Source organism: Cervus elaphus, chromosome X, assembly GCF_910594005.1.
Source record: "Cervus elaphus chromosome X, mCerEla1.1, whole genome shotgun sequence".
Lineage (NCBI taxonomy): Eukaryota > Metazoa > Chordata > Mammalia > Artiodactyla > Cervidae > Cervus > Cervus elaphus.
This window is the reverse complement of record NC_057848.1, coordinates 56,673,649-56,691,276: the sequence shown is the minus strand read 5'-3', so window position 1 is coordinate 56,691,276 and position 17,628 is coordinate 56,673,649. Positions and strand designations below refer to the sequence as shown.

General features: G+C 43.0%; 1 protein-coding gene across 1 annotated transcript; it reads left to right on the top strand.

The window, feature by feature from the left end:
• Window positions 1–12,477: 12,477 nt before the first annotated feature.
• LOC122689472 (SS18-like protein 2) lies at window positions 12,478–13,270 on the top strand. The gene has a single exon (XM_043895915.1). It carries the CDS (start codon window positions 12,573–12,575, stop codon window positions 12,804–12,806), a length of 234 nt encoding a protein of 77 aa, XP_043751850.1. The 5' UTR covers window positions 12,478–12,572; the 3' UTR covers window positions 12,807–13,270.
• Window positions 13,271–17,628: the final 4,358 nt, after the last annotated feature.

Here is a 17,628-nt window from a genome sequence, read left to right as displayed (position 1 = left end):
TAGTCCGAGCCCAGGTTGGGAGCACTTTTGGTCTGTTCCTTTTTTGTTTAAGCTGGTTTCATTTGATTTGTTAGAAAAATCCTTCCTGAGCACCTTCTAGGTGCCAGGCACCAACCTAGGGCCTGGACATAGAGCAGTAAACAATGCTCTCATGGAATCTACATTCTAGATTGAGTTGTGCTTCTGTCACTTGCAACAGATTGCGGAAGAATGTACATGCTAAGGATAAGGATCAGAGAGAGAGAGTCTATACTATAAACAAAGGAGGCTGAAATTTCTTGAGCAGGGGACTCATGTGATCTTTCACAGCAGGCCTGGCTGGAAGTGGTGACTATGAAAAGACTGGAATGGCTGGGGCTCCAATTTGCTCCATTTTTGAGATACTTGCATGAAGAGAATGTCATGGTTCCTGCGATGAAAGTCAACTTCAAAGGAAAATAAAATGCATCCAGGAAGTGTTCCAGGCCCAGTTCTTCTGGCCCTCCCACCACCCCCACTTCCTCTGGTTGTGTGGCTCTGGCTTCCCTGGGCTGTTCCATTTTCCTGCCCTTTGCCCATGTGCGGTACAATGACAGCCGTCTGCACGTGAAATGCAGATGCCACTGACCAGAACGTAGTAGCTAAAGGGAAGGCCCACAGGAGCTGCCATCTAGGCTGACTCTCCCTGCCCCAACCCACCCACCTAAGACCCATCCCAAGTGCTTCATTCTCTAGAAGACTCCTTTGACTGCCCCACCCAGGTAGAACCTTCTTTGGGCTCCTGCCACTCTCGTATCCGGGCACTTGCTCATAGCAGAGGTGGCTTTTTTTTTTTTCAGGTGATCCTCCTATAATTCAGTAGGAAGCTGTCTGAAGACCAGAGCCAGGCTCCCCTATGCTACTTCTCCCCACAGAGCCTAGCCCTGTGCCTGACACTGCAGGGAGGGTGCTCCACCCCAGTTAGTTGATGAGACTGATTGTGGAGATGACTGAGGGGTGATGATCTGAAATCCTTTTCCTGGGACAGCCCTGGTTTCAGCCTATGTTATTGCCATAATCATCAGCAGCATCGTCCCACTTTCAAAAGTATCTTGTGATAAAATACATTGTTACCTACTTGTCTGGAGGGCACCAAAGGAGCTGTTGTCACAGCCAAGTCGAAAGGGCTCCTGATATAAGACAAAATACTTATAAAATCAAAGCAGCCTTATATTGCAATTCTGTGCTCTGGTTACTTGGAACTGAACATGCTCCTTATAGAGCTCCGGAGAGACTTGCCTGCTAGGCTGCATCTGGTTCCCACACTTGCTCAAGCACATGAAGCATTAAAGCCACAGTCCAGCCTGTCACAACATCCTGGTATTGACTCCATTTATTTCATGCCATGGGTATATAAAATAGTGCTATTACACCCCACAAAGACTGAAAAGGCACTGGAACTCAGTCCAGAAGCAGAAAGAGTTCAAAGGCAAACATGAACATACCAGAAATCCAGCAGATGGGGCAAACTGCTGCTTGATGATTCCTTTCAGCTCTTAGCTTGTGAGAATCTGCCTCCCAGGGGCAACCAAAAAAGAAAAAAGCAGCCTCACACCATCACCCTCCCATCTCCCTCTCTACCTCTGTCTCCCCAGGGTTACAGCATCATTTTGCCACTGCTCCATACTCACTGGCTTCGGTGTAGAGGCGCTGTGAGACAAACATTTCTCCCTTGGATGGATTAAAGAGGGCCACAAATTCTTTGACACATGGCTCCCACTGGGATGTGAGGTGTATGTCCTCTCCCCTTAAATCTGGGCTGCCCTCAGTGCCTTGCTGCCCCGGGTGGCAGAAGTGGCCTTGCAGCTTCCACCTGGGCCTCTTGGAGCCTTGTGCTTCCACGTATGAGTCCAGTTGCTCTGAGGAGCATGCTCCGGTTGCTCTGGAGAAACGATGTGAAGAAATGCCAAGCAGAGGCCCCGAGACTCCAATAAGGAGAGAAAGAGATGCCCAGGCTGCCCCTAATTGTTCCAACAGTTTAGGTCACCCCAGCCGAGTCCCTGGATATCACAAGTCATCTCTGCCAAACTGCAGATTCCTGAGCAAAATCAATGATTTTCATTGTCTTAAGAGACTAAGTTTTGGGGTGGTTTGTTCTCTAGCAACCCATAAGCAGGGTACTCCCGCTTGGCAATATTGATTTATCAATTCTTGTAGCATAAGTCTGGTGCACTGTTCAGTTCTAGGACCAAATGTGAGGATGGGGAAGGACCCAGGGGTGAGAGGAAGAGGGAACCCGGCACTGCTGCATTCCTGGTTCGATAACCTGAGAGCACAGCTAGGGGTAGTCGACAGAATGGTTAGACAGTAAAGAGGAATTTTTTTAAATTTAGTACTATGATTGTTTTTAGCTTCTTTTTTTATGGCAAGCAGAAATGGTTTTGTGTTTACCATGTTGCTGTTTTGTTGTTGCTGTTCAGTCACTAAGTCATGTCCAATTCTTTGTGACCCCATGGACTGCTGCACGCCAGGCTTCCCTCTCCTTCACTATCTCCCAGAGTTTGCTCAAACTCAAGCCCATTGAGTCAGTGATGTTATCTAACCATTTCATCCTCTGCTGCCCCCTTCTCCTTTTGCCTTCAATCTTTCCCAGCATCAGGGTCTTTTCCAGTGAGTCGGCTCTTTGGATCAGGTAGCCAAAGTATTGGAGCTTCAGTTTCAGCATCAGTCCTTCTGATGAATATTCAGGGTTGATTCCCTTTAGGATTGAGTAGTTTGATCTCCTTGTTGTCCAAGGGACTCTCAAGAGTCTTCTCCAATATCACAATTCGAAGGCATCAATTCTTCAGTGCTCATCCTTCTTTGCAGTCCAACTCTCACATCCATACATGACTACTGTAAAAACAATAGCTTTGACTATATGGACCTTTGTCAACAAAGTGATGTCTCTGCTTTTTAATATGTTGTCTAGATTTGTCATAGCTTTCCTTCCAAGGATCTAACGTCTTTTAATTTCATGTGTTTACCATAGTGAAATCAAATTATACTTAAAAAATAAATGTATGTCACACCCATTAGGATGGCTACTGTGGAAAAAAAAACAAAATAATAAGTGTTGGCAAGGATATGGAGAAATTGGAACACTTGTGCATTTCTTATAAAATGGTACACCTGCTGTGGACAACCACCTGGCAGTTCCTCAGAATTAAACATAGAATTACCATGTTATCCAGCAATCCCACCTCTGCATATATATACAAAAGAAAGCAGAGATTCAAATAGATATGTGTACACCAGTCTGTGTTCATAGCAGCATTATTCACAATAGCCAAAATGTGTACATAATACAAATATCCATCTACAGATGCATAAAGAAAATGTGATATATCCATATAATAGAATATTATTCAGCCTTTAATGGAATATTATTTGGGCTTCTCTGGTAGCTCAGTTGGCAAAGAATCTGCCTGCAATGCAGGAGATGCAGGTTCGATCCCTGGGTCGGAAAGATACCCTGGAGAAGGAAATGGCAACCACTCATGTATTCATGCATGGAAAATCTCATGGACAGAGGAGCCTGGTAGGCTACAGTCCATGGGGTCGCAAAGAGTCGGACATGACTTAGGGACTAAACCACCATTCAGCCTTTAAAAGAAAGGAAATTCTAACACAGGCTACAACATGGATGAATCTTGAAGCCATTATGCTAAGTGAAATAAGCCAGACACAAAGGGGCAAATATTGTATGAGTCTACTTATATGAGTAATATGCTTTTATGAGTAATCAAACTCATACAGACATTAATTCTGGCAGCTAGCCACATTCTTCAAGGGCCCAGCAGCAGAGTCACCCACAGTTAAGAGTCTTCCCGGTTTTATTCCCAGGGTCCCAGCAGCGGGGGAGCCACATCCTGGGAGAGTGTCTCTAGACCTCCAGTAAGAGATCAGACTCTGGACAGGTCAGAATTAACCACAAGGCATTGGACCTGCTGGGACATCCTGCAGGCGCCCAGGGGGTCCCCACCTCCCCCAATAATGGTGGGGATGTGCTCTGCCCCACGACTCTGACAGACTCCCTCCCAGAAGACTCGGGGATGGACCCGCTTATATCACCCCAGTATACCTGGCGGTGGAGTCTGGGGGCGAAAGGTCCGGCCTCCCAGCTCCCCCAGGGTCAACCACCAGGACCCAAGGCTAACTGAGGAGCGCCCAAGGGTGTTTAAGCCTCTGCCTCCGATGCTCTTTGGTACTTGGACGGTACTTGGACAGGGACGCGGGACACTGGAGTTGGAAGCTCTGTCTGCGACCTCCCCCAGGACACAAACCTCAGTGCAGCGCTGCCGACCTGTAAGCACACATCCATGCGGAGGGGTAACCTGACACATGTGGGGCATCTTGGCCCAAGTGGATTAAGGAAGGCATCAGTATGGGGGGTAGGGGTGAATTCTAGAAGATCTGCCGTTGGTAACACTTGACACAACTGAGAATGGGAGCTATTTACCAAACCAAAATGGAAAGGATTAACTGAAAGTCCAAATGAATGAGAACTATATTACAATCACCCAAACCCGTCTTTCCAACTGATCTTCCAGAATGCTGGCAACCGGGCTTATGTCCCTTAGACAGCAGGTGGGATTTTATTCTATGTAGTAGACACTTCTGGTACCTCTTGTCCCTTCCCCTTGGGGCACCTCTGATTTCAGCTGCATAAGTGCACTGTTTTGTAGGAGATCAGACTCACCTCATATTGGCATCATTTGACCTTCAGAGAGTATTAGGTCTCTCTTTGCTTTCAGTTCCAAGGCCTTCTCTAATGCTGTGTGTGTTATGGTGTGAATGTTTATGTCTCCACTCCTGAAAATTTATATGTTGAAACCTAACCTTCAAGGTGATGGTATTGGGGGATGGGGCTGATTAGGTCAGGGTAGGAGGCGATTAGGTCCTGAGGGTGAAGCTGTCCTCAGGAATGGGAGTAGTAACCTCATAAAGAAAGCTGAGCACCGAAGAATTGATGCTTTCAAACTGTGGTGTTGGAGAAGACTCTTGAAAGTCCCTTGGACTGCAAAGAGATCAAGCCAGTCCATCCTAAAGGAAATCAGTCTTGAATATTCATCAGAAGGACTGATGCTGAAGCTGAAGCTCCAATACTTTGGCCACCTGATGCGAAGAACTGACTCATTGGAAAAGACCCTCATGCTGGAAAAGATTGAGGGCAGGAGGAGAAGGGTACGACAGAGGATGAGATGGTTGGATGGCATCACCGACTCGATGGACATGAGTTTGAGCAAACTCTGGGAGTTGGTGATGGGCAGGGAAGCCTGGCATGTGGCAGTCCTTGGGGTTGCAAAGAGTTGGACATGACTGAGCAACTGAACTAAACCTCTTGGAAGAGGCTGTAGAAAGATCCCTTCCCCCTTCTGCCAGCTGAGGACACAGTGGAAAGAGGCCTGTCTATGAATCAGGAGGCAGACACCATGATGCCGCACTTCCCAGCCCCTTAGAATGGTGAGCAAAGAATGTCTGTTTTTGACAAGCCCCTCAGTTTGTGGTATTTTGTTATAGCAGCCCCAGTGGACTAGGAGGCTGTAGGAGCTACTTATAAAAGTAGCTTGTAAGTGTGGTCAATTAACACCCCAGGGTTAATAAGGCTTTACCCTCACCCAACAGGGAGATGGGAGCTGGTGTTTAAAGGCTGTAGCTTCCTGTTCTTCAGTGGTCAATTCTGGAAGGTCTCTGAAAGCTTCTAGGGAGGCCCTGGGTGGAATAAAACTCATGTTTCCCACAAGGGTGACCTCAGTAACACTTGGTTATATTGGCTTCTCCTCTTGCCCTGTGTCACTCTCTTAGCTCCCTCATTCCAACTTCCCGAGATCAACTCCCAAATAAACTACCTGCTCTCAATTTTTTTTCTGAGCCTCTGCTTTTGAGGGAATGCTGGTCCAGCTGTTCTAGATTGGAGCCAGTGGACAGGCCTGACACAGGTCACAAAGCTTCCAGTCAGCACATTAGTGTTTCATCCCTAAATGTGGATCAGGGCCCAGAGCTGGGATGAGAGCGAGCCAAGGGAGGCGCCCAGGGTGTCCTGTTTGCCTCTCGCAAGTCCTGGCACTGGCTGAGACAGTAGCAAAAAGCCTTAAGACTAAAACCAACAAATGGAAAAAAGAAACGCTAATAAAGGAAACAATGCACACAGCAGAACACAACTTTGAAAAATCCACCGTATCTCCAGAAGCATAATTTATGCATTCTTCAAGAAGAAAAGAAGGAGCATTTAAAGAACAAGAAATGAAAAGTTTAGGGCATCTCTCAGAGAGTAGAACAAAAAGGCAGAGTAGGAAAATGGAAAAGAAAAGGAGAAGAGCATTAGAGGATTGTTCCAAGAGACAAATCATAGATGTTTCTAGAAAGAGAGCCAGAAAAAAAAAATAAAGGGGGAGAAGATATTATCAAACAAATAATACATAAAAATGCCCAGAACTGAAGGACATGAATTTCCTGTTTGGCAGAATACAATGTGTGCCCAGCATAGTGAATGAAAAAAACCCCACATCAAGGCACCTCATCATGAAAATTTCAAACGGAAAGATAAAGAAAAGATTCTAGGAGCTTCCAGGAGAAAAAAAAATAGATTACACACAAAGGATCAGAAACCAGGATGACTTTGGATTTTTCAAGAGGAAAACAGGCAGCTAGAAGACAGGAAACAATATTCTGAAGGAAAATTAAGATCCAACCGAGAATTTTGTACGCAGCTAAAGCAACAATTAAGCATGAGGAGAGAATATAAACATTTGCACACATGCAGGGTCTCAAAAAAGTTGCTTCCTTTCTCAGGAAGCTCCTGGAGGCTATATGCCACCAAAATGAGAACAGAGACTTCAGCTTCTGCACATGGCAGGCTAGGTCATTTGGACCAACACTCCTGCTAAAGACATCAAAGAAGGTGGATGACATAATTTAAAAATATCCTTAAAAGCATGAAACACTTAACAAGATAGAATTTAGTGGGCCAAGATCCAGGAGAGATGAGACCAGCTCTTGGGGTCACTTTGGTTCAAGGAGATTTTTCCAATCAGAAAGAAGAAGCCAAGAGACTGAACATTTCCAGTGGCCTCCAATGGATAGGGAACAAAAGTCAGAGTCCAGGGTCAGGCCACGACAAAGATTCTGGTAAATCATCACTTGTCTTGGGCTGGTATCTGGAAAAGCTGTAGCTTAGGAGTAAGGATGGCTTGGAAATAAACCAGCTCTCACGTGCAATGCAGCCTGCCTTCCATTCTTCTGAGTAACCCCCAAAACTTCATGCCCTGAAATTGTATTCAGTGTATTTCAGATAGCTAGCAGTCCCAGGCACCTGGGAAAAACAAATAAAAATCTTTGGAGGAATAGAACAGTATCCTAGGCTTCATAAAAAAAGTTATGCCCAACACATAATCAAACTCCTAAAGTTTTTAGACACTATGATGAGCAAGAACCAGTAGAAATGATAGCCAATACAAATTAAAGCAGAACTCCTAGCACCACAATTTTCAACCATGATTGTAAAACAGTGATGTGTATTTTGTTCAGAGGGGAAATGCCAAGCATTACAACTGTAGCAAGAAGCTGAAAACCATAAAACAGTCTTAGAAGATTAAAAAAAAAAGAACATAAGAGTAAACCAATTAAGACATAGACATGGGATCCATCAAATAGAGAATGTAACACAGGTGAAATACAAAGGAAATTCCCACAGCAATAGGGAAGGAGGATGCCAGGATGAAATCTGTACACCAGACCTTGAGAGCTACCAGTTCAGGCTGGAGCAGGAAGTGGAAGGCCTCAAGAGGGTTGTTTTCAGGAGGAAAAAAGTGGAGCAGGGAGAGAAGAAGGAGGAGAAAGGGCAGGCTGGTGGTTGTCTGGAGGGGTTGGGGCCGCGGCAGCTGACCTGGGGGCGGGGGGGGGGGGGGGGGGGGGGTCAGGAAGAGGGGCGGAGAAAGAAAAAAAAAAGTGGAGCAGGAAAAAAAATAGAGTGGAGTTGATAGATTCTCTAATGTATTTCCCATATGAAAAATCGAGTTGAAAGTTGTCGTACAAAGTTATTGGACATTGAGAATTCCTCTGCAGTCCAGTGGTTAGGCCTTGGCACTTTCACTGCCTAGGGCACAGGTTCGATCCCTGATTGGGGAACTAAAATCCCACAAGCTACACGGCACAGCCAAAAAATAATAATAAGTCATTGGGTATTATGAAAATATTTAGCCAAAGATTTGAAGAAAGTCAAGGAGAGAGGGACAGAGGCAGTCAATAGGAACTATTTAAAATTTTAAAATCAGGAAAGAGTGGTGTTACCACAGGATTTTATTTCTTTGTAAGTCTAATATCTCACATAGCTTCTCTTTGATCTATGGTCTATTTAGAAATGTGTTGGTTTTCTAATATTTGGGAATTTTCTGCCTTCCTTGGATTAATATTTCTTTGTGATGATGTAATTTTCTCTATTGTCTTCTTAGCTTTACTTCTTTTTGTTATTTTTTAGCAGTTGCTCTAGGGTTAACAACATTCATCCTTAATTTAGAAAGTCTATTGAGACTCATTGATACAGAGACAAAACAAAGACTTCCAGCTTTCCCCTTCTCATCTTATGTGTGATACTTCACAAATCTAAGAACCTTAACAACACAATAATTCCATACACTTGCCCTCCTGTTCTCTGGCAATCATTGTCATATCTTTTACTTCTACAAGTCTTATAAACCCCAGCTGACAGTTTCTATTGTTTATTTTTATAGTCATTTGTCTTTTAAGTAAATGACAGGAAGAAAACACAGTCTTTTATGTTTACTCACTTACTTGCCATTTCCAAGGCTCTTCATACCTTCTTGTATATCCAGAAAAAATGATAATGCTATTTTGATTAACAAATTAATCACTCTGGTTAATTTTAAAAATCCCACCACTGGGGGTCTGGGTCAAAGAAAGACCCTACTTTGGAAGTTTGAACCCATCTCAGTTGAACTGTGAAAGGACCTGCTCTAAGTCAGGGCCCTCCAGAAATCACAGGATTTTGAAATAGTTACTGTCTTAAAAATAATATACAGCGGTTAAGGGCTTCCCTGGTGGTCCAAGTGGTTAAGAATCCCCCTTGCAATACAAGGGGCACTGGTTCGATCCCTAGTCCAGGAAGATCCCACATGTTTCAGAGCAACTGAACCCACCTGCCACAACTACTAAAGCCCATGCACCTAGATCCCATGCTCTACAACAGGAGAAGCCACTGTGATGAGAAGCTCTCACGCCACAACTGAAGAGCAGCCCCGGCTTGCCGCAACTAGAGAAAACCCCTGTGCAGCCACAAGGACCCAGTACGGCCAAAAATAAATATTAAAAAATAATGATAATGTACAGCTATTAAGAAAATTGGTAATAAAAGTCTGTGTAACAATTGTCATAAGAATTGTCATTTATTGACTATCTCCCCATGCTGTTGGAAATGGACACTCAGTGGGAACTGAACCTTGCTCAGACGCCAGGGGTAGGGAGGAAGTGGAGGTGAGCACATAAATTCAATTCTGACAGTAGATACATGTTGGTTTTCTCATGCAATAGCCTGGAAATGTGTATGACACACAAATGTTAGTGTTAGTTGCTCAGTTCTGTCCAACTCTTTGTGACCCCATGGATTGTAGCCCACCTGGCTCCTCTGTCCATGGAATTCTCCAAACAAGAATACTAGAGTGGGCAGCCATTCTGTTCTCCAGGGGATCTTCCAGACCCAAAGATCAAACCTGAGTCTCCTGCATTTCAGGCAGATTCTTTACCGTCTGAGTCACCAGGGAAGGTACAAAGCTAAGCCCCCAAAAATGTCATGGTCATGTACAAAATATGATTAAAATTAGGATACAAAATACTATGCACTATGATTGTGTTTGGATATGTCCTACTTTTCTCTAATTTCCACATTTTTAAAATCAGAGAGCATTAAAATCTATAGGAGCACAAACAGATTGTCTTCTTGATGTAATCAGAAAGATTGAAAAATAATTGAAAAGAGGAAAAATCACAGAGCATTAGCTTTATTTTAAAAATTATTTTCTTATTTCTCTGTTTTAGCTACAATGCAGTTTCATTTTTTTTTTCTGATTATATACTTTTACCATGCATGCTCAGCTGCTCAGTCATGTCCAACTCTTTGAGACCCCATGTACTGTAGCCCACCAGACTCCTTTGTCCATGGGATTCTCCAGGCAAGAATACTGGAGTGGGTTGCCATTTTCTCCTCCAGGGGATCTTCCCAACCCAGGGATTGGACCTGCATCTTCTGCATTGGCAGGCAGATTCTTTACCACTGAGCCACCTGGGAAGCCCCATAATCATTTAGATATATACATAAAAGTTCAAAAATCAAATAAACAGTCTGATTAAAAATGGGCAAAGGACTTGAACAGACATTTCTCCAAAGAAGATATACAAATAGCTAGTAAACAGAGGAAAAGATGCTTGACATCACTAATCATAAGGAAAATGCAAATCAAAACCAACAATGCAATGCTATTGATACTTCAGACCTGTACGAATGGCTGTTATCAAGAAAATAAACAATAACAAGTGTTGGCGAGGATGTGGAACGTTTGCAACCCTTGTCCATTTTTGGTGGGAATATAAAATGGTGGAGTCACTGTGTAAAGCAGGATGGCAGTTCTTCCAAAAAAAAGTTAACAGAATTATATAGTAAACATAAATTCCATTTCTAAATATATACCCAAAAGAATTGAAAGCAGACACAAATGGATATTTGTATACCCATATGCATAGCAACCTTATTCACAATAGCCAAAAGGTAGAAGCAAACCCAAGTGTGTTAATTCGCTAAGGGATGCCATAACAAAATACTACAGACTGGGTGACTTAAATAGCAGAAATTTCTTTTCTCAGTTTTGCAGGCTGGAAGTCTAAGATCAAGCTGTCAGTAGGGTTGGTTTCTCTTGAGACCTCTCTCATTGGCTTATAGATGGCCACCTTCTTGCTGTGTCTTCACATAGGCCTTTTGCACTTGGTTTCTTGGACTAGGGTCTTATACCTATGACTTCATTAACTCCATTACTTCTTCAAAGTCCTGTCTCAAATGCAGTCACATTAGGGATTATGAATTTTGAGGAGACACAATTCAGCCCATGACACCAAATGACCATCAATGGATGAATGGATACACAAAAAGGCTATATATACATGCGATGGAATATTATTCAGCCTTAAAAAGGAAATTCTGACATATGCTACACGGATAAACCTTGCAGACATTATGGTAACAGACATAAGCCAGTCACAAAAGGACAAACACTGTATGATTCCACTTACATGGGGAATCTAGAGGAATTAAATTCATAGAGACAGAAAGTAGAATGCTGGCTGCCAAGGGCTAGGGGAAGGAGAGACTGGGGAATTATTGTTTAATGAGTACAGAGTTTCAGTTTTGGAAGATGAAAAAGTTCTGGAGATGGATGATGGTGATGGCTGCACAACAATGTGAATGTGCTTCATGCCACTGAATTCTACACTTAACATGGTATGTTTTATGCTGTGTATATATACCACAATAAAAAATGTGCAAGGACTTCCCTGAGATAGTATTCATTAAAACTAGGGAACTGGACTTCTCTGGTGGACCAGTAGATTCGAATCTGCCTGCCAATGCAGGGGACACGAGTTTGATCCCTGGTCTAGGAAGACCCCCACAGGCCATAGGGCAACTAAGCCCATGTGCCACAACTACTAAGCCTGTGCTCTAGAGCCCAGGAGCCACAACTGCTGAGCCCACAGACCACAGCTGCTGAAGCCCATGCACCCTAGAGCCTGTGCCTTGCAACGAAGATTAGCTCCTGCTTGCTGCAACTAGAGAAAGCCCGCAAGCAGCAACGCAGACCCAGAACCTCCAATAATTAGTTAATTAATTTAAAAACACACAAAAACTTGGGGAACTCATCTTTTCATGCATCTTTACACTTACATGTATATATATTATGTGGTTTTTGTCCTCATAGAAATCCTTTTAATTTCAAAATATTTTAGTATTGTATGATATTTCAAATGTATGGAGAATCATAATGTAGATGCCCATGTACCCACCACTCAAGTTTAGAAAATTTTTTGTATTTTCCCATTCTTGCTTGAGACCTTTTATAAAAGTCTCTTATCATGTAATATTCAGTACCTACAATATTCTGTGTGTAATGTGCATATAGAATTTAAATGCACACTTAAGAACCCACCACAACACCCAGTCTTGGAACTAGGCCCTGTGGATACCTTTGAATCCAACTGTGTCCAACCATGTCACGTCATCCCCCTGCCTCTGCCTACCTGCACCCCATCCCCTGCCACCAAGAAACACTGTTCTGAAAATAAATAAATAAATAAAAAATTTAAAAAAAAAGAAACACTGTTCTGATTTTTGTGTTTATTCTTCTCTTGCTTGTCACATATGTATCTAGCTCTATTCTGGCTACTTCTTGCTGCCTGAAAACCTGTCTCAAAACAGTGATTTAAAGCATCAAGCGGCAGCTGCAGGTCCGCTCCGGTCTAGATGTGAGGGCATCTGCCGGGCCTGAGGCCGAGTTCCACCCTGGCTTCCCGGGATGTCGGTGGCTTTCATACCGGACTGGCTGAGAGGGAAGGCAGAAGTCAATCAGGAGACCATCCAGCGGCTCCTGGAGGAGAATGACCAGCTGATCCGCTGTATCGTGGAATATCAGAACAAAGGCCGGGCGAATGAGTGCGTCCAGTACCAGCATGTGTTACACAGAAATCTCATTTATTTGGCTACCATCGCAGATGCCAACCCAACCAGTGCTTCAAAAGCAATGGAATAGTCTTCCAGTTGGCTGTTGTGAGGAGTAATTGAATGTGATCTATGTCCTATGAAATGGATATTTGCCAACTCAACTGCTTAGAATGTGAATGGAACCTCTGTGGCTCTTTTAAAAATGTGAAAATGTGAAGAAAGCTACTAACTTAACCATATTCTCAGTATAAATATTTAATAATTAAGTGGATTCCCTCAATTAAGTTGACTCCAAGTGTCCTCCATCCTGAAATAAGTGTGTTTGGATAACAGAGATATAATGGGCATCTTCAAGTCAACCTTTTTAGTTTCAAACTGAAGAGGAAACTGAGCAGGTATTGGGCGATCAGCAGGAATTGGTGAGACTTTCCACTGAGACACTACCAAATGGACATGTGACTGTTTCTCCCTCCTACCAGTTTGTGGTTGTGGACCTCTGACTGCTCTTTTCATGTTACTTTGAAATAAAGCTTGCCTTCCCACAAAAAAAAATAAAATAAAATAAAGCATCAAGCATTTAATTATATCTCATGATTCTGTGTTTCAGGAATTCAAGCAGCATTCTGGTAGGAGATTCTTCTATTACAAAGAGCGGATGGGCTGGGCTGGAAGGCCTACATGAGCTCAGCACAAGTCTGGAGCCTTGGTGGAGATGGATGGGTAGAAGGCTGGGTTCAGCTGGGACTGTTTACTGGAGCCAAACCTCCTGAATAACTGACTCTAGGAAGTCAGACTTTTCCTAGGGTAGCTCAGGGTTCTCAGTGTCCCAAGAAAGCCAAATAAAGCTATAAGACTTCTTATGACTTAGTCTAGAAGTCTGGAATGTCACCCTGCTGTAGTCTATTGCTCAAGCAAGTCTCTAAGGCCAGCCCAGATTCAGGAGGAGGGGAATTTTCTCCACCTCTTGATGGGAGGATTAGAGAAGAATTCTTGGCCATATTTAATCTATCACAACAGCCCCTAGACTATGTTTTTAGTAATTTTATTGCCAGATGGTGACAGGGGTCCTGTACATGCTGAGCATTCCACAGCAAATGTCACCTTCTCAATTAGGCTTATCCAGATATCTTGTTTTTCTTCCTTTCATTAAAAAAAAAGGTTTATTATGGAAAATTTCAAACATATAAAAATGTACAATAGATCTATCACCCTGCTTCAATGATCATCAGCTCATGGCCAATCTTGCTTTCATGCCCCCACCTATTTCCCCCCACTCCCATATTATTTTGAAATAAATCCCAGACATCAAGACTTTTTTGTCTGTAGATAATTGAATACTATTGTATCTCTAAAAGATAGGACTCTTTAAAAAAAATAACCACAGTATATTATTTCATATTCTAAAGTGAAGTTGCTCAGTCATGTCCAACCCTTTACAACCCCATGGACTGTAGCCTACCAGGTTCTGCTGTCCATGGGATTTTTCCAGGCAAGGGTACGGGAGGGGGTTGCCATTTCCTTCTCCAGGGGATCTTCCCAACCCAGGGATTGAACCCGGGTCTCCCACATTGCAGGCAGACACTTTACTATCTAAGCCTTCTAAAAGCCACAACAATTCTTTGATATCAATGTACGTTCAAGTGTGTGCAAATTTCCAGTTGTCTCCTAAGAGTCATAAATGTGTATTTTTTTCTGCACTAACTCTCCCTTTTTTAAATGCATGTGTATTTTAAAGTTTATTTGAATTTGGATCCAAATGAGGTTCATATGTCACTATTGATTGATATTTCTTCTTTTTTGGCCATGCCACATGCATGACATGTGGGATCTTAGTTCCCTGACCAGGAATCAAACCTGTGCCCCCTGCAGTGGAAGCCCAGAGTCCTAACCACTGAACCTTCAGGGAAGTCCCTAATTGATATTTCTTGAATCTCTTTATCTATTGGTTTCTCCCTTATGTCTTTTTTCCTTGCAACTTATTCGTTAAAGAAACCAGGTTGCTATCTGTATAAAAACAATTGATACCATCTTAAATTAGAAACACAGGAATATTTTTGCTTTATGAAACCTAGAAAGCTTTCCAGGTTCTCCAATTTTTCACTTAACAAGCATAATACAGTTTCTTGGCGCTTTTTGCCTCCTCAGCACAAATTTCTCCCTTATTCCTTCTTCACTGAATCCTGACCTTATTCAACATGTTCCAAGGGAAATTAAATATAATCTTAGCTTTAAAAGTGGGCTTGACTGGGGAAAAGGCAATCCCATTCCCAATTTCCAGTGATTGATTAAGAAATGGGACATTTGAACCCATTCTGGCTAGTGGGAGTTGAGAGATTTGTCACTGTTGTTGAGAATTGACTCAGAAAGCCTTTCTCGAGGAAGCTTGCACTCACATGACTATTGTCAGCCTCTCTTCTGAATATTCATTGGAAGAAGTGATGCTGAAGCTGAAGCTCTAATACTTCGGCCATCTGATACGAAGAATCGACTCGTTGGAAAAGACCCTGATGCTGGGAAAGATTGTGGGCAGGAGGAGACAGGGGCAACAGAGGATAAGATGGTTAGATAGCATCACCAACTTAATGGACGTGATGGCCTTAATGGACTTGAGTTTGAGCAAACTCTGGGAGATTGTGAAGGACAGAGAAGCCTGGCACGCCATGGGGTCGCAAAGAGTCGGACATGACCGAGCAACTGAAGAACAATTCCTGACCACAAGAGGGCACAGACTTAGGATAAAGTTGGCATTATGGACCACAGAGTAGAACGATGGGACCCCGTGAGTCCTTGGCATCCTAGTGGAGCGGTGGGTCAGCTGGCCATGCCCGAGCTACCTCTGGATTTCCCAGTTACATAGCCAATAAATCTCATTGTGTAAGCCAGTTTGATCTGGGCAATATGACTGGGAGCCTAGAACATCCTAACTGATACAAAGGCCATTCTGATGACTCCAGTCCACCTGTCTGGCTTCCTGTCTTGTCACTCCCCTCTACCTTCCCTTTTGCAACCACAATAGGCTACTCACCATTTCCCACTCCCCTGCAATTTTTTCCCATGCCTTTGCCCAAGCAGACCTTATGGCTGAAACATTTCCCCCAACTTTGTTTCCTCTATATCTCCCTGTCAAAACCTTTCCCACTCTCCCAGATCCCATTTCAAATATCGTTTCTCCCTGAAGCTTATCCCAGAATGCCCCCCACCTCTGCCTCCCTCTTTTGAGTTTCCTCTTTGAATTCCTGTTGCATTAGGTGTGCCCCTTTTCTAGCACAGAAGGAAGAGTTGCCTTGCTTTACTTATATACTTGATCCCTCTCCCCTACTAGACTTTAACCCCGTCAAGTGCAGGGATAATTTTCTTTCATCTCTATCCCTGAAGAACCTAGCACAGAGCCTGAGACACAGAAAGGCCCCATAATAAGTCCTTCCCATACAAAAAATTCCCATTTCGAGTGTGCCTTCATAAGTCCAACAAAGTCAGCTTAGATACCCAACTAACACAATTGACTATATGGTACTGTACCATAATAGGTCGACAATACTTTTCACACAAATAATACATAAAAAACACAAAAAATAAAGAAAACACTTTTTAATCTTACAGTACATTACCTTGAAAAGTACACTAGTACCGGTACAACAGCTGGTATGTCTTAGCAGTACCAGCTACATCACTACTGCTTTTACACTTGCTTCCAGACATCCTGGGCTTGAAATAAAGATACTGTACTACTGTACTCTATCCAGTACTGTACAGTAAAGTACACTCAAGTGCAATCACTTGTAGAGGATGCACGCATGTGATAACGTATGCCAGACACAGATGTTCGCATCTTTGAAAGTTGGCAACCTGAAGGTTCTTGTGTAGGGCACTTGTACTGAGTTGAACAGCAACAATACCAAATGTGGTTGCTTCTTTAACTTCTGTGACTCCAGACAATTGTTTCCTATGAAGGTTCAGTGACTTTCTAAAGAAATTGTTATGTCTCCAAATTTACAAGTAACATATGTAAACACATTTTGAAAATGGGGAAGTCAGATTCAACTGAAGGCAGTATCTTCCCCCCAAGTTTCAACAAAAGGCCAGGTGGCCCCTTGTGAAACTTATTTAACCACACCTGACCAACTACAGCAAGTGTTGCAACCGTTAACAAAATGTCTTCAGAAAGGAGATTCTGGAAGTGCTGAGTTTCAGGAAGACCCAGACTGAGGGAAGATCAGATAACTTTAAGAAAGGGGTGGTTTGAACACCATCCCTGGTGTCAGACAGATCCCAATTTCAGTACTGGTTATGTTCCAGATATATCGCCTTGGACAAATTCCTTCCACTCTCTGGGAACTCAGCTCCCTCACCTAAGAAAATGGGAAGGGGGAATAATAGTGCATATTCAAGAGGTTGTTGTGAATAGGAATGAAGCAGTGCATGCCCAGTGTCCACACATAGTAAGTGCTCAGTAAAGATGTAACTGCCATTAACAACAGGATGATCCTCAAGGGATAGGAGCAGAAAGCAGTGGAAAGTAGGGGTAATGGGGACAGGATAGTGTGGACTGGGGAGGGAACATCTAAGTAGACCTTTTTGTATAGCTCTGACTCTTACATTTTGCCATAATAAGTATTTACGACTAGGAGCTAGAGGGCCTACATGAAGTATAAACACTAACACATGAATCAAATTCCATTATATATGAATAAAGTAATTGTGGAAAATAGCATTTTGACTGAATACTGTAAGTCTTATGACAAAGATCTGTCCACAAATACTGGACTCTAGTTAGTAAATCTGTTACAGGCATATGTAACTACTTTATGATACTAGGGTCAAACAAACTAGTGAGTTGAGCCACGTTCTCTCTGTCAAAGAAAAAAAAGTTTAAGAATAAAGAAAAGGGGAAGGTTAGAATGAATCTTGTG

Coding starts and splice junctions, on each gene's coding strand:
- LOC122689472 (XM_043895915.1), top strand. CDS start 12,573: ATGTCGGTGGCTTTCATACCGGACTGGCTGAGAGGGAAGGCAGAAGTC.